The sequence below is a fragment of the Polyergus mexicanus genome, unplaced genomic scaffold (assembly GCF_030449975.1).
Source record: "Polyergus mexicanus isolate NDT 795.1 unplaced genomic scaffold, iyPolMexi1.0 SCAF_1, whole genome shotgun sequence".
Classification (NCBI taxonomy): Eukaryota; Metazoa; Arthropoda; class Insecta; order Hymenoptera; family Formicidae; genus Polyergus; species Polyergus mexicanus.
In genome coordinates this window covers 7530250-7557750 of record NW_027223321.1, presented here as the reverse complement: position 1 = coordinate 7557750, position 27501 = coordinate 7530250, and the positions used below count along the sequence as shown (strand labels likewise).

Here is a 27501-nt window from a genome sequence, read left to right as displayed (position 1 = left end):
ACCTCCACCTGTGCCCACGTCCACCCTACGCGCACCCTCCCGGCCACCGCCAGCCGAGGGTCACCGAGCTGTCCAGCCCTCTAAGTCGCATCTCCGCGAACTTAGTGGGCCGGGCAACCCGGACCCTCCTAAGGCTCTCCACTAGCCTGTCCGCCAGTTCGGCGGATGTGGGAGGCTCCGGGTCCTCCTCGTGGGCCCTGACTGGCCTGGGGATATCAATCAGGATCCCCCCGTTCATGGCCCCCTGAACACGCGAGTCGGCGATGCCCAGACCCGGGAGGTCTATACGCTCCGGGGAGTGGCCTTCACTTGGACACAGTACAATTGGACACGGTGCAAATGGACACGAGATTGTGCACACGGTTCAATTGGACACAGTGCATTTGGACACAGTAATTTTGGATACAGTAGCTTTTGGACACATAAGAAAATACGCATCGTTTACTTGGACACCGCTCAATTGGACACTGTTCATTTGGACACCGTTCGTTTGGATACAGAAAGATGCGCACCGTTCATTTGGACACCGTTCGTTTGGACACCGTTATTTGCCCACCGTTCGTTTGGACACCGTTCATTTGCCCACCGTTCGTTTGGACACTGTTCATTTGCCCACTGTTCGTTTGGACACCGTTCATTTGCCCACCGTTCGTTTGGACACCGTTCATTTGCCCACCGTTCGTTTGGACACCGTTCATTTGTACACAGAAACATGCGCACTGTTTGTTTGAATATGTAACAGATGAAGAGAAATAAAAATCATTTTGGGAAAATATAATCAGTATTCTTATAACACTTTATACTGGTAAATCTATGTAAAATATGAAATCGTGAAAAGGAGATACATTTGAAGGTTATAATATCTGTCAAAATAAAATATATTCATGCTTATATATCTCTGATACTGATGTCATTAATTTTACATTGCTTTTAGCACTTTGTTTAGCTTTTCGCATATTTGGATGTCATGCATGGATACAGTGGGTTCCGCCCCCCCTGCGGGGGGGCTCCACTTCCGGAAGATATAACCTAACCCAAACCTATTTCTTATTTAAAACGAAAATTTGGTGCGAATTACGTCGTATAACTTAAATCAAATTTTGGTGTCCAAACGAACGGTGTCCAAACGAACGGTGGGCAAATGAACGGTGTCCAAACGAACGGTGGGCAAATGAACGGTGTCCAAACGAACAGTGGGCAAATGAACTGTGTCCAAACGAACGGTGGGCAAATGAACGGTGTCCAAACGAACGGTGGGCAAATAACGGTGTCCAAACGAACGGTGTCCAAATGAACGGTGCGCATCTTTCTGTGTCCAAACGAACGGTGTCCAAATGAACAGTGTTCAATTGAGCGGTGTCCAAGTAAACGATGCGTATTTTCTTATGTGTCCAAAAGCTACTGTATTCAAAATTACTGTGTCCAAATGCACTGTGTCCAATTGGACCGTGTGCACAATCTCGTGTCCATTTGCACCGTGTCCAATTGTACTGTGTCCAAGTGAAGGCCACTCCCACTCCTCCAAGAGGAGCTTCAGGGTGAGCCCCTTCACCACGTCAAGGTTGCACACCGTCGAAAGGGATGACGCCAGGCCTAGGAACTGGCGTACTTGCTGGAAGTTAGTGGGCGTTGGCCACTCGGTGATGGCGCTCACCTTGGCTGAGTCGGTATGGATTCCGCGGCGGTTGACAATGTGGCCCAAGGACCGTAGGCTGTCCTAGCAGAAGTGGCACTTGTCTACGTTGAGCGGAGTTTCGCGGTTCGCAGGCGTCGCAAAACCTCGGCTAAGTGGCCCAAGTGCGCCTTGAACGTGGGGCTGGCCACGACGATGTCGTCCAAGTACACGAGGACGTGTGACTCTGGTTCGGGCCCGAGGATTGAGTCTAGGAGGCGTTGGAAGGTGGCGGGGGCCGAGGACAGCCCAAACGGCATCCTTCTGAACTGCATCAGTCCCCTCTCCGGGACGGCGAACGCCGTGGCCGGTCGGCTTTCGGGCGCCAACGGTACTTGTCAATACCCGTTCTTGAGATCTAGCGTGGTCAGGTACTTCGCGCCTCGGAGTTTGTCGAGGGTGGCCGCAATGTGTGGCAAAGGATAGGCGTCCTTCTGCGTCACGTCGTTGAGTTTTCGGAAGTCGATGCAAAATCGGTAGGTGCTCTCCTTTTTCTTGACTAGTACGACCGGGGAGCTTCACGAACTATGCGATGGCTCGATGATACCGGCTTCCTCCATTTTCTGGACCTCTTGATTAATGACGGCCTGCATGGCCGGATTACGCAGTCGGTAGCGCTGTTTAACCGGCTGATCGGTAATCAGGCGAATCCGGTGCTCTATGCGGTCCGTTGGGCTGCACACAGTTTCGAACGCAGCCAGTTCGTGGCGCAGGAATTCTTGTAGTCGTCGGTCTTCGTCGGGGGTGCGTGGCGTTAGTCCTGCCGAGATTTCCCCTACCGCGGGTTGATTGCTGATCGTGGCGGCCGGAGGCGCGGGCATGGCTACCCCAAGAGATCGATTCTGATTAGGATGGGCCCGCTAAGGTTCGGCATGACCTGGAACGTGTGGGTCACGGTGCGGTCGGTAATGGTGATCGGTAGGTTCACCGTCTGAGTGATCGGGACCGTGGTGCCGTCGGCCGGGTTAATCTGCTGGGTTACCCCCTAAGGGGGGTGGCCGCAGTACCTGGCTCGTTTCGCCATGGCTGGGCTCACAAACGAGACCTCGGAGCCGGAGTCGAGCAGGGCCCACAGATGTCGGCGGAGCAGCTGGATCTTGAGGTGCGGCCTAGGCGTGAACTTTATGCGGTGCGGTCGGGTCGGGCGGTGGCCGCTGGTCCCCCGGCCTGTGTGTCGTTTCCCGACGGTTGGCAGTCTCGGGTGAACACGCCGTCTTTGCCGCAGCGGGAAGAGAACTTGCGGGGCGGTCGTTTGCAGTCCAGGCGGTTGTGTCCTCGTTGCTTGCACCGCCAACAGCATTCCTCTCTGCTGTAGGTGGCTGCGGCGACCGGCGGGCTAGGCATGCTTCGGACCAGTGGCTGTTCCTCCTTTTGCCGACGCAGGACCTTTTCGTGCTCGGCGGCCCTGGCACTTAGCTCCGCGACGCTGGTAGCCTCGGTTGACCGGATGTAGAGCTGGTAATTTAAGTGCAAGTTACCGTAGAGCAAGCGAGCCTTCTCCTGTGGTGAGTAGCCCCCAGCGCGTCTCAAGATCGTTAGCAGGTCCGTGGCGTACTCGTCGAAGGCTTCCCCCGGTCTTTGCCTTCGGGCCTGGACATCTTGTCGGAGCTGATCGCGGTAATCGGGTGGGAAATATTTCAGCCGGAAGGCGTCCCAGGTCGTCCAGTCTTCGTAGTTGTTACGGTACCATAACAACGGGTTTCCTCGCAACATCTCTGGTAGCCCTAAAAGAAACAATTCGTCGGCGTAGCGGTAGGATCGCTTTAGCTCCTCTAACCTCTCGAGGAACGCGAACGGATCTTTGCCGTCAAAGCAAAGGCCCCATTTGCACATTCGGTCTAGAACCGCGGTGGAGTCGGATAGTTACGGTTCGGTACGGTCAGGGGTCGGTTCGGCTCGGCCTGGCGTTGTGTCTTCTTCGTTGTCGGCGGTATCGTGTTCGGGGAACAGATCTAGGTTTTGGGTTACGAATTGACGCAGTCGATGTTGCAACGTATCAAGGGTTCCGGTACTATCGAGACCGTGCGTGACTAGAAGAGTCATGAGCTGGACTTTCGTAAGCGCGTATATCCAAGAGATTTTCATCGGGGTGCGTACGCAAGCTGGAGTCTCTACTGGGCAGGTCCCTGTTGGGGCGCCATGTAACGCGATCACCTCGCTCGACGTTCGGATCGGCTCGTCAGTGTCCGGGTTCGAGAGAAGGGGAGACTCAAGCTTACGAGAACACAGTATAGGTCGAAAAGATAGTTTATTTTAGTTAGAAGCAAATATATACAGAGCAGCGTGCAGGGCCAGGCAATGTTGGTCAGCGTGTGGTAGGCAGAGAGCGGGTATCAGGCGTGGGGCGATGTGTGCAAAGCGGCGGGCGCGAAGCGGTAAGCGGCGAGAAGCGCAAGGCGGCATGCGGCGGTAGCGCAGAGTGGACGCGGCTTAATTTCTACGGCGGTTCTATTTAGGCGGCGCGGTTATAACTAGCAGGCTCTTAGGACTAGCAGGCTTATTTCTAGCGGACTTATCATTAACAGGCTTACTTCTAGCGGACTTAGAACTAGCGGACTTATAGCTAACGGGCTTAAGATTACGGTGTGATATCTACAGGCGGCTTATCAACTATCGCGGTTATAGCTATCGGACTTATATATATCATGCGGCAAATATCTACAGCGCGGTCTGTACATGCACTTATAAGCTACTGTCAGGGTAGGCGGCTAGGTATTGCCAGCAGGCTCGAGTGTCACGTCGAGCACTGCCTGAGCAACGGAAGTCGATTCAGCCCGACAGAGCCAAGTACAGCCTTGGCCCCAGGTAGAGGCGGGAGCCGGTGCAACCCGGCGGGGTCGAGGGCAATCTCGACTCCAGGAACGATGTAGGCAGGAGCCGGTCCAACCCGGCGGGGTCGAGGGCAGCCTCGACTCCAGGTAGAGCGTGTCGGTACAACCCGACAGAGCTGAGTTCAGCCTCAGCCCCAAGAAGTAGTCGGTAGGGTGAGATCGGTATCAGGAGCAGGTCGGGATAAGATCTGGTCCTGATGTCTCGGCCGGCCGGGCTTATATACCCGGCCGGCGTCCCCAACTGGGCGCCGTCGGTCCGGCGGTGGGAGTCGGTACCGCGTGGAGACCCCGCGAGAGAGATAGAGCGTGCCGGTGAGCGCATGCCGAGAGAGATAGCGCATATTGAGAGTGAGACCGGATGCGTGCGGCAAGCAAGATGGCGGTAGCGGGACAGGTAGAGCTGGGTGCAATAAGCGAGTCGTGCGGGTGTATATATCGATATATTTTGCCGGTACACGGCCTGTAGTAACGGCCCTGTCGTTACAGTTTATTCGAAAACTCGTGGAGCGAGCGACGACACGTATCCCGCGTTTAAGATCGGGAATCTTCTTAAGGTCCCTCTATGACTTGCTTTTTTCCGTGTTTCAGCAATCTTGAAAGTTCTCTTGCTAGATGACCTCGCGAGAACGGAAATCTTGACGCAGGATGGATTTTAGCGCGAGACAGAAGACAAACGCGATGCGATGAACGATTCAAAGCTCTCGGACTCCCCACTTACACAATGTTATACTAGCTTAACAGTAAAAGTTCAAGAATGATCGGCAACATTAATAAAGAACTGACCGCAGCAAGAAAGTGAAAAGCGGTCGAATGCGAAACTCTTCGTAATGAGTGTGAGAAGAGTAAGCCTACTGCGTGTGCGACACAAGCGACAATTAGCGAAAATGAAAAGTGAGAAAAGCGATGATTTTCGAATGGCTCGAGTCGTTATCATAGGTAACTAAATCGACCGATCGCGGAAGCTCACGCTCAGCCGAAGGAGATAACAAGAGTTTTTCGGTATCGAACGTTCGAGAACTAGGTGTTTGTCATGGTTTTTCACTATGAGAATCACGCGATCACGCACCGAGCGGGTGACCGCGACGCTATTTATTCTCGCTCGTGTTTTATTTATCGAGGCACTCGTTTGAATTTGATGGCGACGTTCGCCGTTAAGCTTTAGAGACAAAAGTTAATATTGCAATTTTGAACAATTACCAATCGGCGTAAGTAAAAATGGGATATCCAGTATATCCCGCGAGCATTCCATCTAGTTCGCTTTGCTTATATCGCATATACAGGGTGGTCCTCGTAACGGTCGCCACGACTTTTAAGGCACTTACAATAATCTGACATAAAAAAGGTTCAAACAAAAGTTGTGTGGCTTCAAGGGAGCCATAAGATGGTGACAATGATTTGACCTTGGAAAATCATTTGAAGGTCATGTAAAGGTCAACTTTAAAATCTTAAATGGAAACCCCCATTTTTTATTTAGTATTCTTGTAGCTGACATCGAGAGCTTTTCAAAACACTATAATAAAGTATTTTTCATTAAGTACTTTTTGAGTTATTTTATATTTTAATCTGACATATTTTGATATAAAAAATAAAATATTTCGTAAAATATTTAGTTTTCGATAATTTTACCGTAATACTTCTATGTACAGAATAATAAGACAAATTAATTAGTGCCCAAAAAAAACAAATAATTGTTTTAAAAAATACATTGTAAATAGTTTTCTTAAAAACAATTTTTTTTATACTAATTGATTTGTCTCATTATTCTGTACATAGAAGTATTACGGTAAGATTATCAAAAACTAAATATTTTACGAGATATTCAATTTTTTATATCAAAATATGTCAGATTAAAATATAAAATAACTCAGAAAGTACATAATAAAAAAATACTTTGTTATAGTGTTTTGAAAGCTCTCGATGTCAGCTACAAGAATACTAAATAAAAAATGAGGGTTTCTATTTAAGATTTTAAAGTTGATCTTCACATGACCTTCAAATGATTTTCCAAGGTCAAATTATTGTCACCATCTTATGGCCGCCTTGAAGCCACACAACTTTTGTTTGAAACTTTTTTATGTCAGATTATTGTAAGTGCCTTAAAAATCGTGGCGATCGTTACGAGGACCACCCTGTACATGCGAGAATTTTGAAAAATACGGTTATCGTGTTTACTTTCTTGCTACTCTGGAACGATATCTAGAGTTTCTGTACGTGGTCCAACAACAATCTAAAAAGAAAAAAAACGAGATAAGCTAGCTTTATTGTATATATATCTTTTGTATGTAATATTTTCTTAAATTATTCAAATAAGTATATATGTATCTGAACATTCAAAGAAAAGTATCCTTTTCTATTTCTAAAAGTTTCGTCAATATTTTGAAGTTTAGTATGTACCAAACGAATATGTGTACAATCTATTGCGCCATCGATACTAGGAAAACCTATGCCTCCATGACCACATCCAAGTTTCTTAAATAATCGTTTATTCTCAAAACGTGATTCTTTTGACGATGGTATTTTTATATATCGATTAATGTAACTAGCCAATAAAGTGGACATTCTAAACATAATTCGTGAAATTGTTGGTTGTGATATTGTTATTATATCATCTAAAACAAGCTTCAAAAACATATACTTATTAAATTATTTAATAATATATTATATATACAATATATATTTATACTATTTACATACCTGAAAACTTGCCGTTAAGTAAAATCTTAAACATATTAATAATTGCAGAATAAGAAGTATTGGCAAGCTTCGATTGTTTATTCTAGCAAGTCCTTTTTCTACTAAAGATAAAATGCCTAATATTACTGAATTTTTGCAAAATCGAAATCTTCGTTTAAACTCCCATTCGCTATAGAATTCAAAAGAATTTTGATAATCACGAAAATATCGTTTAGGAGTACGTATCGGTATCTCCTCTACTACCTCCTCATCACTTGAAAAATTTAATTCATCCATCTCCAGATTATTTGAATTTTCCATTAATGCTGATTATATTAGTTTTAAATACAGCAATTATATTGTGGAGTCTAACCTCCAAAAAGAAATTTTCAGGATGTTCCTGTGAAAAATCAAGATTAATATCAACTGATTGCGATGTCCCAACAATATGATAGCATAATTTTTTATTTTAATTACCTTACGTTTTTGAACCGTCAGTCTTTCCTTGCTGAATCTTGATATTGTTCATAAAAAATATGATTTATCGTCCACAAGCATATATTTTACAAGTATATTGCAAATAAGACATCCTCGGACATGTTTTTGCGAAAATTATCTTATTTATCAATGTGTGCGTGAAATAAGATGGTCTTAAATGACTATAAATTCATGATTAACAAGGTAGTCTTAATCCCATGCTTAAATGTGTTTATAAATTACATTAAGACATTTCCACATAAGATCATCTTGAACAAGGTATGTCTTGAGAATTTACTTAAATCCCGCCTTCTTTTTTGACTATGAATCTAGAGGGCGTCTTAAGACCAAACTGAAGGTAGTCTTAAGAACAAGTTCCCTCTATGAATACGGTACTAAGGCTCTTTCAATAATAAAAAATGCAATTTTCCCCTAGGATTCCCCGTTTCTTAGTAATTTTGTAAAAATTTTAACGCTCGATAACTCCGAAACTATCGATGCGGGAAGAAAAGTCTAATATAATCTTTTTTGTAGGCCTTGGGGATGTCTTTCGATTCCCATTGGTCCAAGTCTCCAATCGTCGACTTGAAAAATAACAAGGTATTCACCATTTACCATCAGAGTACATCATGTTGCCATAAAGGAACAAAAAAAAAGTTTTAATCGTTTTTTGTCTGATCCTATTTATGCTATTTTAGTGTGTGTGTGTGTGTGTGTGTGTGTGTGTGTACGCGGAATTTTAATTTATTATTCCGAGCACAATAAAATAGCGCAAATAAACCAACATGTTCCTTATAAGAAACAGTGCAGCATCGTAGTATTAAAACCGATGATCCTCCTGCTCAGCAATCACACACTATGTCTGCCAGACCACGGCGCCCCTCTAAGAAATCTTAATTAAATGTACCTTATTAAGTTTTTTGTCCTAATTCTAAAATTTCGCAATTGAAAAAGCGACAATTGATACTTGGAAAGAGAATACCAAAATGCCACATATATACTCGTCGCTTAATATCATCTTATTTAAGCGACACATGCGCATTAGCGATACTTAATTTGTATCGCAAATACACATGTATCGGTATAAATCGAACAACAAATTATCTTCCTCCTGATTGGTAAGTAACGTTTCGTCCATCACTATGATGGTAAATCATTACCGATCTAAATAACTACCTTACCATTGCCACGGCGATTCTTCATTATATCTCATTTCATATTCTATGCCAAGATAATTAAATTGTATAAGTTAATATGTAAAACTATTGTTTACTATACACTCTATGCCTAATAACACTAATCAGCATCAAAGTAATACATTTATATCAGTATCAATAAATCTCGTATTAGCGATTACTTTTCCATTATCCAAAACAATAAAACATCCTTATAGGTTTACAAACTTTATCCATACCGACGCTTCGTCGCTCCCAGCAGCGGAAAGAAATGTTGACCGTGTTAGACAACGAACAGTACTATACTTACAAATACACTTCTGTAGTTAGTAACCTACACCTCATATTAGCGAGAAGGCACACTCAAATCTGGTCCAAAACGTCTTTTCGTCGTCCTCAACAGCGCAAGCGCACAGCAAACACGCCAATACAACAATAATAACGCGGTTGACACATTCACTATTCAAAGCGGTAAAACGCCGTTACTGGTACTTTTATATGTGACCTGCAACGGTACTTTAATCAATGCAAGTGTACCGTGTTCCGAATCAATACATCGACACTCTACCGTCTTCTACACTGTCACGTATCATGAGGCCGCGTTTCCATGTGTCTTATAATAAAAAACTTGGGTTCATATTAAAATATGTTGATTAATTGATCGGGTTTGGATTAACCCATTTATTCGAAAACGCTATGACACCGCATTTTCATGTTTCTTAAACCGATGAAGTATATTCACTAGTATCGGGAGTATAAGCCGAACCTTTATATCTCTGCCAAGCTTAATCTGCTTCCTCTTTCTTTCTCATTACTTCTTCTGCAAAATACAAGGTTATCTTCCAATTCGATTCAGATCTCATGTTTTTATGTATCCTATAAGTTGCCTACCGTAATAATTAATTGTTTTTAAGTATTCTATTCTTCGTAAATGCTTAGAAACTGATTGAAAAATAACTCGTCACCTGTAATTTGTATATGTATGAAAAAAAGAAACTCGTCGCATCGTATTATCCTATATATACTATTGCAATCCCTGCGGAACCTTAATTTATTCCGCGAACATTGCAACAACACAAATTGAACAACATATTTTTTCTATAAAACGAGCCAATATGGGGAATCGATCGTAGGATCTTCTCTATTCAGAATCGACAAACAGACACTCTTATTTTTTTTATTTTTATTACTTATACATATTTTTTAAGGAAAACGGCGAGTGCTGAAATATAAGAATTTGCAGATGGGAGCCCCTTCCTTCTCTATGACTCCCTCTTCAAGTCCATGCTCCTCCTGTGATGCGATCGGCTCTGGTGTTCCACATGTGGAACACGGAGACGACCGCATGATGGAAGCCGCTTCCTTCTCCATGATTCCCTCTTAGAGTCCGTGCTCCTCCTGCGATTCGGTCGGCTCTGATGTTCCATATGTGGAATACGGAGGCGACAGTGCCGGTATTCCACATGTGAAACACGAAGGTGACAGTTTGCATGCTACAAGTGGAACACGGTGGACTGGTTCCTAAAAAAAGAAAAAATAAAGAATTAAAAAATAATAATAAAAAAATGGAACGAGGCTTCAGTATGTCTCCTTACAACTACGTAGAGTTCAACGTAGTTGTAAGGAGACAACCTGAAACTTCGATATACGTACCTTCTTGCTGCTCCTGTTCCTTCTGCTCTGAGGATTTTTCCTCAGAATCCGCGTCCATATGCACTCTTTTTCGAGGATATTTCATTATTTTAAAGTATTCTGTAAATGATGAAATAGTAAATAACACTTCATTATGTAAATATAATGTACACAAGAATATTTAAACAATCCAAGTAACTTACGACAGAAGGTTCTTGAAAAAAGTTTCTGTGCTGCGATCTAAATAAGAAAAATTCATTATTTGATCAGGATTTGTTTAAATTTTTAAAGTCGCAGAATTCGTGAACAGTGATAGATTCGAGATCGGCATTAATCCTATTTTGTTTATCTCGTCGAAATGTACGAAAAAAGTGGTCCAACCTTGTATCTCTCATCGTTCAAGAGTGGTCTAAAGAAAAAAAATTGCTCGATCATTCGACCATGTCTCATCCTTACCTTTATCCGTATGCTCTGATAGCAGGACCTACAATGAGCCAAAAATGGTGCTCGCTCGATTATGTACTCTATCCTTATAGAATACATAATCGAGCGAGTACCATTTTTGGCTCATTGTAGGTCCTGCTATCAGAGCATACGGATAAATATATATAACCTTTTATATATAAGAAGGTTAAATCATAAGCTCCGATTAATGCAATGCAAAGAAGATTTAGCTATTCGAAAAATTTATATTTATTAAATAAACTGCAGTAGTTTTATCAAAATCGAGGGAAGGGCGGAGTCTTTCGCGTTGTTAAGTGTATACGCGGAATCCGTGTGTCCCACTCCCCGCGGGGAGGGGCTCCACTTCCGGAAGATATAACCTAACTCAAACCCAATTTTAGTTGCGATTCATCACGTTGCGATTTCGTATTTGAAACAAATTGTGAACCTCCTCCGCCTAATTATGTTTCAATTATATAGTATCTTTAATTTTCAGTTTAATTGTCGTGCGTTCAACGATAAAGCAACTAAAACACATGCGCATATGCCCACGGAGCATGCGCATGCGTTTTTCTTGGCGGAAGCGCATCGTTGTTAAGGACTCGTAATTTGCATTTCAATTTTAACAAATTTAATAATTAACAAGTGCGAAAAATTAAAGGTATTGTATTTGTATTAAACACAGTCAATTGTACATAGTGTAAAAGAAATAATGTTATCTAAAGGAATGCGCGATTGCGCATATGCGAGGGAGGAAACAATCTTATCATCATGACAGTAAGATGTGTGAAGTCTCATATATACAGGGTGGTCCTCGTAACGGTCGCCATGATTTTTAAGGCACTTACAATAATCTGACATAAAAAAGTTTCAAACAAAAGTTGTGTGGCTTCAAGGGGGCCATAAGATGGTGACAATGATTTGACCTTGGAAAATCATTTGAAGGTCATGTAAAGTTCAACTTTAAAATCTTAAATGGAAACTCCATTTTTTATTTAGTATTCTTGTAGCTGACATCGAGAGCTTTCCAAAACACTATAATAAAGTATTTTTTTATTAAGTACTTTTTGAGTTATTTTATATTTTAATCTGACATATTTTGATATAAAAAATAAAATATTTCGTAAAATATTCAGTTTTCGATAATTTTACCGTAATACATCTATGTACAGAATGATGAGACAAATCAATTAGTATAAAAAAAATTGTTTTTAAGAAAAAATATAATTATTTACAATGTATTTTTTTAAACAATTATTTGTTTTTTTTTACACTAATTGATTTGTCTCATCATTCTGTACATAAAAGTATTACGGTAAGATTATCGAAAATTAAATATTTTACGATATATTTTATTTTTTATATCAAAATGTCAGATTAAGATATAAAAAACTCAAAAAGTACTTAATGAAAAATATTTTATTATAGTGTTTTGAAAAGCTCTCGAGATAAACTACAAGAATATGCAATAAAAAGTAGGGATTTCCATTTAAAAAATTCAAGGTGACCTTGGCGACGCCACCCAAGGTCAAACTTATAGTATTTAATAAATAGATCTTTTGAAACCCTACAACTTTTATTTGAAACATTTTTTCGAAAATGCTTGATTTTTCAGATATCTCACCGTCCCGGTGCTTTTTATACACCTTGTATATATATATTTATGCACATCATGACAAAATCAAAAGAGACAATATGAGCAATATTCTATTATTGTGTTCAAAATATGTATGCGACACAGACATCTGTGCTGTAAAATTGCTTGTACGAGATAGAGCAGTAGAAATACATTTTTTCTGTCTCCACATATTTAACACAACGCGAAAAAGTTGGGTTTTATTGCTCTGTCTAAAATATGCATATGTCCCTGACTCTAATTATTCTACGTAATACTGTCGATAACGTAACTATAAAGCGTTGGTAATATACCGAAACTTTTAGTTACGTTTAGATGAGGGCGCTAACCCGTCGGAGTTCGCCCGTCGCTCCGGCATCCTCTTAAATACTTTCTTTCATTAGAACTCTGTTAAAACGCAATGTACATGCCCAGAACTGTGCGAGAATTATTTTCGAATAAGCAGAACTCTTGAAAATCGGCCAGCATCTTACCTATATCATCGAAAATACGCGTTTTTCAACAATCGTTTATTCGTCAGAACTATTAACAAAATATATCTAGACTATAGAACTCTACGGAATTTTACTTTTTTATGATTAAACTTTCGAAATATGATGAGATGCTATCATATATTACCGGAAGTTAGCATCTCATTTCTTTTTAACGCAATTTTAATAGTAAAATCACCGGAACTATTATTAAAACTTATCAGGAACTATAGAACAATGCAAGTAAATCTGAAAGGTATTTGTGAAATGCTAACACTTGAGATGCTAGATTTATAGTAGGAGTAATAGGCCGGTTCTAAGCCATGGTCCTCCGAGAGGTGGTGAGGGACGGGGGGGATTTCGATGGCGAGGGCGGAGAGGGATTTTGGAGGCGAGGGGGAAAGACGTCAGGCGGGCGGGGAATGCTTATCGCGGGAGCATAATCGGCGGGGTATATTACAAAGGCGGATGCCGATTGATACGGATGCTTGAATTTATAAACAAATATAAACAAATAGCGTCTTGCACTGTTGTGCGGAACATTAGATAATAAGGCGAGCGCCGATTTCCGGCTGCTCGAGAATTTATAAATAATATAAACAAGATAGAACCATTGCGGTGCTCTCTTCATCTTTTTTTTCCAGGAAGAGTCGCTTGCACTATTGTGCGTAACGTTAGATAATAAGGCGAACGCCGATGTCCGGCTGCTAGAATTCGCGTCGGGACATGTTTATCGGTATACTTACAAAGGCGGGTGTCGATGTCTGAGCGAGCGTTGATAGGATTTTATATTAATATTAATATTAATATTAATATTAATTTTATGGATAGGAAGTATAGGCTGCACATGGTAATGCTATCCTTGTCTTATGCTCATATAGGCGCATCGCGCTATCCTTCTCCCACATGCGTGCATGCGGTCGCCTCGCACTATCGCCCTCATACTCATCGTCTTATAAACGCTATCCTTGTCGCACCAACTTACGAACGCTATCCCTCTTCTACGCTCATGCGAACGCCTCGCGTTACTTTTCTCCCACACATTTTTTTTGCCGAGCAGGGAGGAGAAATGCGTTTACGCGTACCCCGTCCGCCGGAGCTGACGGGGTTATGTGGGACTTGCCCCGGACCTAAACAAACGGCCCGGGGAATACCCACTAAACCCCCCACTCGGCGATAGCATCCTGCCCCGCGGAGCTCGCCTCTAACTCCGCGGTTGGCCCATCGTCCGATGACGACACAGCAAGGGCCCGGACTGTACCCCCGCTACGCTGACCCCTGGGTGTCCGATCACCCTGGGGTGGTAACTTTTTCTTCTTTATGGGCTTCATCCATATGAGCTCAATTGGTTTTCTGTCGGGGTTTCCGTCCCTTAGACGATTGCCTTACCAGGCTAACGGGCTCGTCTACCCTAGTGCATTTATTTCGAAGGGCACTACCCTGTAGGCATACTTCAATCGGCTCCTACCTCTCGGGCCTTACCGGCATGGTTGAACCTACCGGCATTGCCCCGAGAGATCATGGGAAACCGTATGCCAAAGAGTTTACCCAACCCCGAGACTCCAAAAACCCTTCCCTTAATACCCCTGGTGTGCACTTAGCACTCCTCCACCCCTCAAAGAGGAGCTTCGGGATGAGCCCTCCCACCACGACAAGGTGGCACACCGTCGAGAGGGTCTCCCACGCATTGAGGCATCGTACCTTAAGATCGCGCGTGTGGTTTGTATGGAGGATATGCAAGGAAGGGAAGCGAAAGAAATACATAATCATATTTTTAACAAATTTATTTATTTATTTATTTATATTACCATACATCTCAAAATTTCCATACGTCTCAAGGTTTCAGACAAAATTTCATCCACAGCATAAACTAATAGTTCGCAATCTATGATAGATGTTTTATCATAGACTTCGCGCAAGATTTTGACCGCAGAATCTCTCTCGGCGCCAAATATATTACTTTGCAAACTCCGAACAAATTGATCGAAACTCTCATTTACAGCTTCTAGATTCTCACACAGCTTTAAATACTCGTGATTAACATAGTGTTCGAGTTTGAATAAGAAGAAAAATATAGTTGACGGTTTCATGTACCAGCAAGAATCGCGCAACGTAAGTTTGACAACACTCGCATCATTTATTTTAACAATCTCAATTGTTAAGTCGTTAATCCATATCGGTGCATGATTAGGCGTTTGTACAAGTTGTTCAACGTCCGCTCGTTTCAGCATTAGCGATTCCCATGTATCGATAGACAAAACGATTTGGTTGACTTAATTTCATCTCGGGGTTTCTTGCACGGCTTAATTTCATCTCGTGAAACGTAGTAATTGCGTTTGCAACCGTTGCTGGTGCTTCCTTCAGCGGAGTACATTTTGTCTCTCGGTTATAAGAAGTTGACCGTCGGTACTAGCAGTTGACGCGACACTGATCGTATAAAAATTAACCGAATATATGTGACGCTTATTTTTCAAAAGTATGATGTGGTGGGAGATCAATGCTATGAAATATGTAGGAGAAGGGGAAACGGTCAGCGTATGATGTGGTGGGAGATTAATGCTATGAAAAATGTCGGTGAAGGGGAAACGGTCAACGTATGATGCGGTGGGAGATTAATGCTCTGAAAATTTAGGAGAAGGGGAAACGTCCAATGTTAAAAAGAATTCTTAGAAACGACTCGCGAGGAAAGGAGTGGGGAGAATAAGAAATAAAAAACATTAAATATGTTTACACATTTTATTTTAAAAGAATTGCAATTTTTGACGTTGCGACCACCAGTTAAATATTTTTAATACATTTTGTAATGCGCAATTCTTAACATATTTTCTACATCGTTTAGTATTATTAACATCTAGATTATTTAAAGATTCAATATCTTTGTAATCAGCATCCAAAGTCTCGATGATTAGATTTTCTCTCGCTTAATTCTCAAGCAAATCCACCAGCCATTCTCGTTTCTGGCATCCCTTGACGTACACGAGAGTCGACGTATCGTTGTCCTCTTCTGTACCAAGCACGGCCGATTTAATCAAGTGTTTAGCAATGTCGTACGGCATGTTTCCGTCTTCCCATCGTAACCCGTGATGATTCGCGATCAGCCAGGAAGCGCATGACTTGTCGGATTTTGTAAGGAGATTCTATGGTATGGGGTAAAAATATAATGCGCCAGAACAGTCCCCTTTTTCAGCACTTCCTTTACGACAAATTTCATCCCGACGAAGAATCTTTGCAGGTCCGAACGTTGGTACGGACATGACGTTTTTTATATCAGTATGTTAAGAGGAAGACTGCGATTGATCCTGATGTATTATAGATTTTATATCGTCTCATTCCCCCGCATACTTAGGTGATTTTGCGAACAACATTGGTCAACGGGTTATACTGAATCACGCGATCGTGTATGGACCGTTACGTACAAATTGCGTGACGGTGAGACTCGGCTCGAGATACTCGTATCCGTAATAATTTTTGCAGAAACGTTGATACGTGTCGTACAGAATCGACCATCTGTTTTTATCGAAATCCAGATTCATATCGTCGTACGGATAACATTCCGAGTTCAGATAGAGTTTCATGTTGGTCAATTTGCAGTCGTCGAATCGACTCGTATCCTCGGACATGACGGCCTGTCTGCAGAACGTAAACAACGTATCGCGGCTTCTCCAGCTGAGTCGCGGTCTTAATGGGCCACGAATGTTTGGTTGTACGCTGCAATAGCGGAAATTCGTACAGATCCCACGAGCGAAAACCCATACTGAGGTATTGTCCGCTTTCCAAGGCGCGCAGCATCGACAGCTTGTTAATCTCGTTCGATACGACGTGCGGCATTCGCCATTGTATCTTGAATATGTCGATCACAGGCTCCAACACCAAATATCCAATCAGATAATTGTTGTCGTTGCGCGATCGTATTAAAATCAATTCGTGACGTGCGTTAATCACCACGCGCCTGTAATCCTCGCAAAATCCCAATAACATGTAGAGCGGTACGCAAAAATTAAAGTATCCATTCGTGTTAGTATGCGCATCCCAGCCGGCGTTCCTCATAATCCCGGTTCTATCGGATGATATCGTTACACAGTTCTTGAGTGTGCTGGTTATTTCCACATTTCTGCTACGATCAATCTCCACACCGTCGAGTTCGTATCAAATCTCATCGAACATGAACGCGACGCAATTATTTCCCAGTACCACATCAAACCTTTCAGCTGGTTTGTTTATGTTTAGTTTTCCCTCGATGTATAAAAAACTCTCATACGGCAACATATGCAGATTCTGTTGTTGTGTGGGTATTCGTATCTCGTCGCTATGCTCAAACGTCGTATTGGCGTACGGATTATACGTGTGCGTCTCGATCTTGACGATACGATCATCGAAGATCGGCTCGCTTCTGATGTTAAGGATATGGGTCATGTTTTCTCAGATATTTCGCACCGCAAATCCCAAAGATTGTAAAAATTCAACGTTCGACGCGTTGAGTTTCTTTTTCTTGGTGCAACCGGATAATTGGATATTAGCGAATGTTGACGCTGTTGTTGTCGCTGACCTCGCGTTATCTCTCGCGTCTTACGCTCTGTTCAACACGAGCATTTCATGTATCGCACGCTTATTTTGTGGTACGTGCAATCTGATGGTGATCTCTTCTCCTCGAAAATCGAGCAATCGTGCTTTTTGATCTGCGTCGGCGTTTCCGATATCTTATATCCTGGCGGCACTCTCGGTAAAAATTCATGTATTGTGTGAACGCGTTTGCCGTTGCTGTACGCATCAGCGGTCACGTTACATAATGTTTACGTTGATGATATTAATCGGTATGTCCGATTGGTGCCACTGTCCCGGCAGCAATATACGCTTCGACGAGAATCCCAGCAGCGATCCAATGTTGTTGGATTTGTTAAAGTTTACTCAGAAAGCGCACTTCTGCATACCGCTACCGAAAATTTTCAAAAACATCGGCCAATAACAAAACATCCGTTTTTACGTATAAGTCGTTATATTCGCCTAGCGTTCGAACGGAGAACCGCTTCCAGACATTTGCGTAATCGCTCTCGGATACAGTGTCGCCGGTCAAGGAACTGTAAAATGATTCGCGCGGTGGTAAACACGTATCGTGCAACACAGTCAATGTATTTGTATGGAAAGATCCCTTTTCGTGTCAATAAATTGAACTCTTCGATCGATAAATTTTGAAATTTTGATTTTAAAATTTGGAGTTTCTCATTATTTAGAAACGATGCCAATTTTTCGAAACTAGTACTGAGAAATTTGTACAAATCGATGAACCGTAACTTTATATCGCTTCGCCAATCTGATTTTTCGGCGGTATCTTTAACGTGTTTAGTGAATGAAATATACTTTTCTTTCGTTATCGGTAGTACATTGATCGAGCCTTCGAACGCGGTAACTATTTCCTCGATAATAAAATGTGAATCGTAACCGGATAAATTATGAAATACGATTGGAATGCAAAAAGAGTTTTTATAATTTAAATTGCAGTTTGAATGCGCGGGATCTCGGTACCGCCCGGTAAGATGGCAATGATCGCGTACGCGCGTGTCGTCTTGCGCGAACGGTTTTTCGCAAATGTGACAGTATGTCGCGCTGTTAAACTTTTCCCGCTTATCTCGCGTTAAATTTACCATGGGGATATTCGTGGTTAAAATAGTCTTTACGTGTTGCGCTAAATTTTTTAATTTTTCCACGAACCGCGAAACGCAATCGGTACTGCGGCGAGAATGATACGCGGATAACGATTCGTCGTACGAACAATGTACGTAATAAGCTATACTAAATACTTGATGATTTCGTGTACGTAGACGCCATCGGATCACCGTCGGTCTTCCTCAGCACGCACTCCAAGTCGGCGTATACGACGAATGGTGGCCGCTCCTTTCTGTTGTAGTTGTTGAACGCGAGCCACTTTTCTTTATCGCTCGGTAATCGGATGGCGCACTCGTTCATTTCTCGGCAGTCTACAATGTACGACTGCAACTTGTCGTCCGATCCATAATAGTGTAAACATCTGTAAAAACAGAAATAATTAATTTTTTTTTTTGTATATTTTATATATTGTATTTTTTATTAAATATACATATCGATCACAGATATATTTTCTATGATTCTTTTTGCTCAGTTGCGAGCTCTGAGGCGGGATAAATTCTTGATCCACGCGAAATGTCCGACGTCTTGCGAATCTTGCACGTGCAGCAATTTGACGTGTCTGTCCTTTTTTTGCGCCGAAAGACGTATCGGGACAATGTTGTTCTCTTTCTCGATGCAATATACATTTATCGAAATGTCGTTATGAAGTTCAAATTTTTTTATCTGATTCACAGTTACTGGAAACTCAATGTCCTGGAGATTCAGCACTGTCGTTTAATGCGAATACGAAGATTTCCGATAAACATAACTTTCAGCTGGATGTAGAGCGGCGACCACGGACCACGCAAAACACGCATTGTCTTCGGATTGCACGTTTATCACCGCTCTTTTCATAATTATTTCTTACGATAATTTAATATGGCACCCCGCGCGCATTGGATTATATTTATTTATATTTACAATTAAATTAAGGATTCGCGACAAAGCCCATCCGCTGTCGCGTTCTTGAAATTCTTCTAGCGAGGCAAGCGTGGGCTCGACGATGCGTCACTCGTACCACTGTAGATCCGACGTGCGAAAGAGTTCATAGTTTTTGGTATTAATACTCTTATTGGCGCTCTTATCACCTGACACGAATTCACCGTTGAACACAGTGTTCACTTTTACGTTAAAGTGTCTTTCTATAACTTTTTGCACGTATACGAGCACGATGTCTTTGGCGTCCTCGAGAAATTGTCGCGGGTGATATAGTCTGCGTTAATCACCGCACCGGTCAGTATAAGATTTTCGAACGCGGTATCGATCTCTCGCCAAACGAGTCTTTCTGCGTTATTGTCACCACTGTAATCACCACCGCTGTGTATAAACCGTCTCTCTAATCGAGTTTTCGCACTCTCGAGTCGCGCGATTCTAGCCACCAAAGATTGTCGAACTCCGATCGAGAGTCGCAGACGCTTGACACGACTGTGTTCTTCGAGCTGTTTGATAAATTCCTCGCATCGCTGCGCCCACGCGAAATACTCGCCCAGGGTAGCGACTCGATGCGACAGCTCCAACAGGTCGCGTTTCGTTTGCTCGGTGTTTCCCATTTTTTACAATTATTTTTCACATTCTTTATGATAATGTTTTTTTATTATCGCGTGCAAATTGGACACATATTGCAAGGAAAGATCTGATACATCGGAAGTCTGCAATTGGAGCAGGACCGGCCACTTATCGCCTCATATATTTCAATCACATGCTTCCGAACAGCATACATGTATCCGAAATCAGTATTTGCTATAGCGATTATACACGAAGCACATACGGCAAATGGCCTATGGAATAATAAAAGTATATAGCGCAACACTTTGTATGTCCGTTTAGCGCAATAATTTGCGAATGAGGCACTATCTTGTCAACACGTTCCGTAAGGTCCTTGCTTAAATCGCTCTTGTAATTACTGTCATCCGACAATGCGTGATCTTCGTCGGACGATTCATTTAATTCTTCTTCGAAATTATTATTATCTATTTCCATTTTGTTGATTATCACGACAAAATCTTTCTCTACACCAAACACTTGGCACACAAAAATTTACAAGTACCCGCTGTATCTCTTTCAATCGATATACGGACCGCAAGCTTTCAAATCGCATACTGAGTTTTTGACACCCTTCGTTCTTCATTATATATTTTTAATCTATCGCGTTATGGTATCGCGAAACGTATCTCGACAAGCAACACGATAAACGGCTCTTCCTGGAAAAAAGATGAAGAAAGCACCGCGATGGTTCTATCTTGTTTATATTATTTATAAATTCTCGAGCAGTCGGACGTCGGCGCTCGCCTTATTATCTAACGTTACGTACAATAGTGCGAGCGACTCTTCCTGGAAAAAAGGATGAAGAGACCACCGCGATGATTCTATCTTGTTTATATTATTTATAAATTCTCGAGCAGCCGGACATCGGCGCTCGCCTTTGTAATACACCCCGCCAATTATGCTCCTGCAATAAGCATTCCCCGCCTGCCTGACGTCTTTCCCCCTCGCCGCCGAAATCCTTCTCCGCCCGCGTGACGTCATTCCCCGTCGCCACCGAAATCCTCCTCCGTCCCTCACCTCTCCTCGGAGGACCATGGCTTAGAACCGGCTTATTACTCCTACTATTCATACAAGTGAGTGAACGCGTAAGTGAACATACGAGGAGCATGAACCTAAGCGATACGTAGTATATAGTGAGCGAGCGATTAAAAAGAGACAAAGCGTATGATCGAGAGAGAAAAGATACTGCAATAATGTTAGTGCGTACATGTATGTTACTCTACACGCACGAAAGAGACGAAGATAGTACTATTATATCTGTCCTTGTCATGTATTATTCATATTCATATAAAATTGCAGTTCTGCCTATTGCTATATCACGCAATAATCTATTGCTCTGTTTTACTCTTGAACCTCGATCTCGCATACCCACATATGCACGAAATTTTTGCAGACAGTAATCTTTTTTACTAGGCCTCTAAACACATTTCTAAACATTCACCTATATTCTTTCATGCATTTCCAAGCAGAGAGGTATCTTATTTTGCACGTACACATTGCAAAACTTTTATAGTATATAAGTATTGTTCCGACCTGACGCCAGAAGCCGATAAAAAAACTGTAATTTTTTAATTTTTTAACATAAACTCGTAAAGTCTCACCTTTATTTTGATGTGTACTTAAATCGTGGAAAAGGATTTATTATTTTATTCAACCAAAAAAAAGATTACTGTATGCAAAAAAATAATTGTTTTGGTTAGGTTAGGTGGGTAAAACAGAGCAGTTCGTCATCCTTTTAAGTGATTAAATTAAAGTAATAAAGAAATTATTCAGTTACAAATTATAAGAATATCGCGGAATAATACAAGAAAGAGAAATAATTTCTTCTAATCAATGTCATTTTGGACAATTAGGTTTTATTATGATTATCGATTATCGAGGACAAATTAATAATCCATACAGCACAAAATCGTCTAAGAGGATTACAAAAACTCGACATATTTTTGTCAAAGATATCTTTTTGTGAAAGCATTTAGTCGACGGAAAGATGACTTAAAGTTGACTCATGACCCGAATGAGTCACATTTAAGTCTTATCCATATGATGACTAAAAGATGACTAATAGTAGATATCTTTTAGAAGTCTGTAAGGCTTTTCTTAGACATCTTTTTAGTCATTTTTAAGATTTTTTTAGATATCTTTTAGTCGGTTTTAAGATTTCTTTTTAGACATCTATTCATGGTCTTAATTATAGGTAAGGTAAAATTAAAATATATAAAAGCAGATATATTTATAAAATTTATTCAATAAAATTTATTGAATATTTACGCAACAATTTGAGCTATTAATTATATACATAGTGATATATAAAATAATCTTTAATCTATCATACTATGATTGATAAAATAATCAAATTTATTTTTTTTCGAATTGTATATCGAATTTTTCCAATATCTTATCGAGAACGAAAGCGAAATGACAACAAGAATAAGATAAAAATTAGAGGGAACGAATGAAAAGATATAGAAATATAAGAAGTCAAAACTTGTGCGCACAAATACCCCAAACGGTCAGACTTATTCAGATAAGATTTATATATTAATTATTATATTAAAGATATATTGCGATCATTTATAGACGATAAATATTGCGACTAACGAAGAATTAAACAATCCAAGATTAACGTACTACCTGTATTCGAATTTGAAAATCCATTTCCAAGCCGTCATTGGAGCATCATTCGATCCCTCTTAAGCTAACGCTAGACTATGCGCGTATTCGTGATTCGTTTATAATTCGTGAATAATGTGGATGGAAGATTCGTCAAATTCAACCAATCAGATTTCTGTATACTGTTCACGAATACGTGCATAGTCTGGCGCTAGCTTTAAACAATCTTAGTCGCGAATATATCGGTTGCAAAAAACGACGCATGAACTTATTCTAACCAATATTTACATATGTACAAAAAAAGAGTATCGAATCTTATTATGATAAAGCAGTCGAAAAGAACGCTATTTAGAATACTATATTCCTTTTTTTCGTCTTATGTTAGATGAAATATATTTGTCACATATGTATATGTTAGCGTACATATATACGTAAGAATAAATTTTTTTATATATGTCATATATATTCTAAATACTATTTTTTCTCGAAAACAACGCGCAGATGCTCCTGTTGTTCTTATCCGAAGGCTTCGCGATTTCTTTCTGGACATCATATACAAGAATTTCGAACGTGATTCAGCAATTGACGAACAATGTCGAAAGCATAATGTGGAAGGAATATAGTATTCTAAGATTCCATTTCGGCAATCATATCGAACGTACACAAGAAAGTCTCACCGCCCGCGATGAACATTACTGACGGCTTTATCCGTTGTCATATAGGGTTCTGCATCGCAGAATATACGGGCTTAGATCGTAATCTTCTCTTCTCGCATTATGTGTTCCCGGTAGATACAGCACACTTAATATTGTTAAAGGAACAAACTCTCTCGCTAGTGTATCAGGCAATATAACAGGCGACGCGTTACGCGCCAAGCTTCCGCGAATAACTTCTGCGCGAGACGGCCGACTTGGATCTCCATTCCATAAAAAATAGCACAAACGTGCCGAAAATTGTAAAAAAAGAAGAACTTCCGTCTCCACTACAGCTTGCACCTGTATAAACAGAAATTAAAGTTTATCACATAAGATCACAGTTTGAGTATATGAGTTTATCCAAAATGTGTTAATAATGTAATATGTCTGTAACACTTTTTTTAACTTTGCAATATCTTGTTCCATACCTTCAACAGCCTCCATTTTTGAAATCCATATATGACGTAGATCTATATATATGACGTTCTAACTTTTTCAGTTGATATCGATACCTATCTCCCGCTCTTCGTAACCATTCCGAAAACTTATTCAAATTATAATAATTCCGAAAACTTATTATTTAAATTATAATAATTTGATGAACTGTATATGTTTGAATTAGTACCTAAAAAGAATTTTTATTATAAGATAAATATATATGTATAAAAAATTATTTTTTATTTAAAATAAATTTTATTAATTTGTACAATTACCTGTGATAATAGTCGCAAAAGTCGTGTTTTTAATCCCCTCTGTTTGTCGTTGACCTTTCCAAGTTAAATGCATAGCTAGTTCATTGGTGAGACATATAACCAAACAGTTAATGAGATGATGTTCTGGTGTTTTTTCACCAACACTTCGAATCTTTTTTACTAAAATATTGAATACAAAATATTACTTTAAATGTTAATAAAACTAATAAATAAAAATAATTTTAAACTTACAAATTGTTTTCGTAATTCCTCATTCTCATTTAAATCCGCAGTAAATTTTTTTAAATTTTCTACAGAATTTAATGGAAAAATAGGTAACTGTTTGATAAAGTACCCGAGGAGTTTCTGGTTTCGGGGGTGTCGGGAAGAACACTTAGAATCCACGCGCACGTACGTTGGTCCGAGCCGCACCTCGCGAATATTCTTACTCAAACTTACTTCGATTATTGATTTCCGATTGATAATGTCCTTATGGTCACCGAGAACCTTGAGAACACCGTGAGATTGATCACTAGATCCGATCCGAATCGCTAAACCGAATTCCGAGAGCTTTGTAGACTTTTCTAAAGGCAACGTGCGTTATGAAAGACCGTTACTCACAGAATGATCGAGGATCACTGGAAGGGTCGATATCGACGCAGGAGCGCGGAAAAGGTCCTGAGAGCGTGCTTATGATTGGATGATAGCATGGCGCGATGCTAATTAGATTGATAAGACAGGCTTCGGGATTGGGTTGAGGTCGCAAGAGAGAAAAGGAAGAGAGAGAGAACACTAAAAGAGAAGGACCAGAGTGAGTGAGACGACGTTGAGGAGATTGCGCAAAAGTTGCGAGATTTTCTGAACATTCCGCCCGCCTTCTATGACAGCGTTGAAGAATTATGATATTGGTGATGGTGTGACCGGATCCGTTGCTGACTGCTCCGTGAGTGAGGGTTGATCTGGTGTCATCGGAAACACTGCCAACTTGGTGATAGGCCGCTTGAGTTCTGTTGTGGCCGTCTTGAGGGTGACCACTCTGCAGAGACCGTCCGAGCCAAGATGAAGCTGTGTGACCCGAGCAAGAAGCCATTTTGATGGGGGGAATCTCTCATTCGTGAGAAGTACAAGAGAGCCGACCTTGATTTGCGTGGAGGGATGATGCCATTTCGATATCGCAAGCTGACGTTGAAAACATTCAGCTAACCAATGTGACCAGAAATGTTGGACTTGCTGCTGAATGAGCTGCCACCGAGATAACCTTGGGAGGGGCACTGCGAAGAGAGATGGTTCCGGAATTGTAACTGGCGTTGCCCCGATGATGAAGTGCCCGGGGGTGAGGGCTGCCAAGTCTTCCGGGTCGTCTGAAAGTGGACACAATGGCCTGGAGTTGAGGACTACCTCGATTTGAACTAGAAGAGTCGTAAGTTCTTCATAGGTGGGGGGTGTCTCGCCTATAGTTCTTCGCAGATGATGCTTGACCGATTTGACAGCGGCCTTCCATTTACCGCCGAAGTGAGGTTGCTGGAGGATTGAAGACCCAAGTGGTGCCGTCATGGGTCAGTAGCTGAGCGAGTTCCGAGAATTCCTTTGATCCCGCGATGAATAGCCGCTTAAGAGATGTATCTGCCCCCAGAAAATTGGTTCCACAGTCGCTAAAAAGAGTTTGGCAGATACCTCGCCGTCCCGTTAACCGCCGATACGCTGCGATGAATCCTTCTGTCGAGTAGTCCGTCACTGCCTCCAGATGAACCGCCGAAGTTGAGAAGCAAACAAAGATGGCTAACCATCCCTTGTGACACTTAGCCCCTCGTCCTCGTCAAGTTTTGAGAGTGAGGGGGCCGGCGTAATCAACCCCTGTGTTGAGGAAGGGACGAGATGGCGTAATGCGAGATGATGACAGTTGACCCATGAGTTGCTATGCCCTTACGCCACGTTGTCGAGCACACCGAACGCAGCGGAGAATGTGAGATCTTACTGGAGCTCGGCCACCAACAATCCAGTAACCCTGGCGAAGATATGTCAAGGTTACCTGAGTTCCGCCGTGAAGAGTCCTTAGATGAGCGTCCGATATAATGAGTCGGGACAGATATGAATCCCGTGGCAAGATGGCTGGGTGCTTGCATTCGGGAGTGGTGCACTTGGACACAGTATAATTGGACACGGTGCAAATGGACACGTTACAAATGGACACGAGATTTTGCACACGGTTCAATTGGACACAGTGCATTTGGACACAGTAATTTTAGATACAGTAGCTTTTGGACACATAAGAAAATACGCATCGTTTACTTGGACACCACTCAATTGGACACTGTTCATTTGGACACCGTTCGTTTGGACACAGAAAGATGCGCACCGTTCATTTGGACATCGTTCGTTTGGACACCGTTATTTGCCCACCGTTCGTTTGGACACCGTTCATTTGCCCACCGTTCGTTTGGACACCGTTCATTTGCCCACCGTTCGTTTGGACACCGTTCGTTTGGACACCAAAATTTGATTTAAATTATACGACGTAATCCACACCAAATTTTTGTTTTAAATAAGAAATAGGTTTGGATTAGGTTATATCTTCCGGAAGTGGAGCCCCCCCGCAGGGGGGGGCGTAACCCACTGTATCCATGCATGACATCCAAATATGCGAAAGGCTAAACAAAGTGCTAAAAGCAATGTAAAATTAATGACATCAGTATCAGAGATATAAAAGTATGAATATATCTTATTTTGACAGATATTATAACCTTCAAATGTATCTCCTTTTCACGATTTCATATTTTACATAGATTTACCAGTATAAAGTGTTATAAGAATACTGATTATATTTTCCCAAAATGATTTTTATTTCTCTCCATCTGTTACATATTCAAACAAACAGTGCGCATGTTTCTGTGTACAAATGAACGGTGTCCAAACGAACGGTGGGCAAATGAACGGTGTCCAAACGAACGGTGGGCAAATGAACGGTGTCCAAACGAACAATGGGCAAATAAACGGTGTCCAAACGAACGGTGGGCAAATGAACGGTGTCCAAACGAACGGTGGGCAAATAACGGTGTCCAAACGAACGGTGTCCAAATGAACGGTGCGCATCTTTCTGTGTCCAAACGAACGGTGTCCAAATGAACAGTGTCCAATTGAGCGGTGTCCAAGTAAACGATGCGTATTTTCTTATGTGTCCAAAAGCTACTGTATCCAAAATTACTGTGTCCAAATGCACTATGTCCAATTGAACCGTGTGCACAATCTCGTGTCCATTTGTAACGTGTCCATTTGCACCGTGTCCAATTGTACTGTGTCCAAGTGAAGGCC

At 41.6% G+C, this 27501-nt stretch overlaps 2 protein-coding genes and 1 pseudogene across 2 annotated transcripts; all 3 read right to left on the bottom strand.

Moving 5' to 3' along the window:
• Positions 1 to 4120: 4120 nt before the first annotated feature.
• Positions 4121 to 7473, bottom strand: LOC138937323 (putative nuclease HARBI1; annotated as a pseudogene).
• An 8458-nt stretch (positions 7474 to 15931) lies between these two features.
• Positions 15932 to 17423, bottom strand: LOC138937317 (uncharacterized). Its single transcript, XM_070303483.1, has 4 exons — positions 17212 to 17423; positions 16741 to 17124; positions 16427 to 16640; positions 15932 to 16147 (listed from the first exon to the last, which is right to left on the bottom strand). Exons 1-4 carry the CDS (start codon positions 17421 to 17423, stop codon positions 15932 to 15934), a joined length of 1026 nt encoding a protein of 341 aa, XP_070159584.1.
• Positions 17424 to 25089: 7666 nt separating this feature from the next.
• LOC138937313 (uncharacterized) lies at positions 25090 to 25746 on the bottom strand. Its single transcript, XM_070303469.1, has one exon. It carries the CDS (start codon positions 25744 to 25746, stop codon positions 25090 to 25092), a length of 657 nt encoding a protein of 218 aa, XP_070159570.1.
• Between the last annotated feature and the right edge of the window lie 1755 nt (positions 25747 to 27501).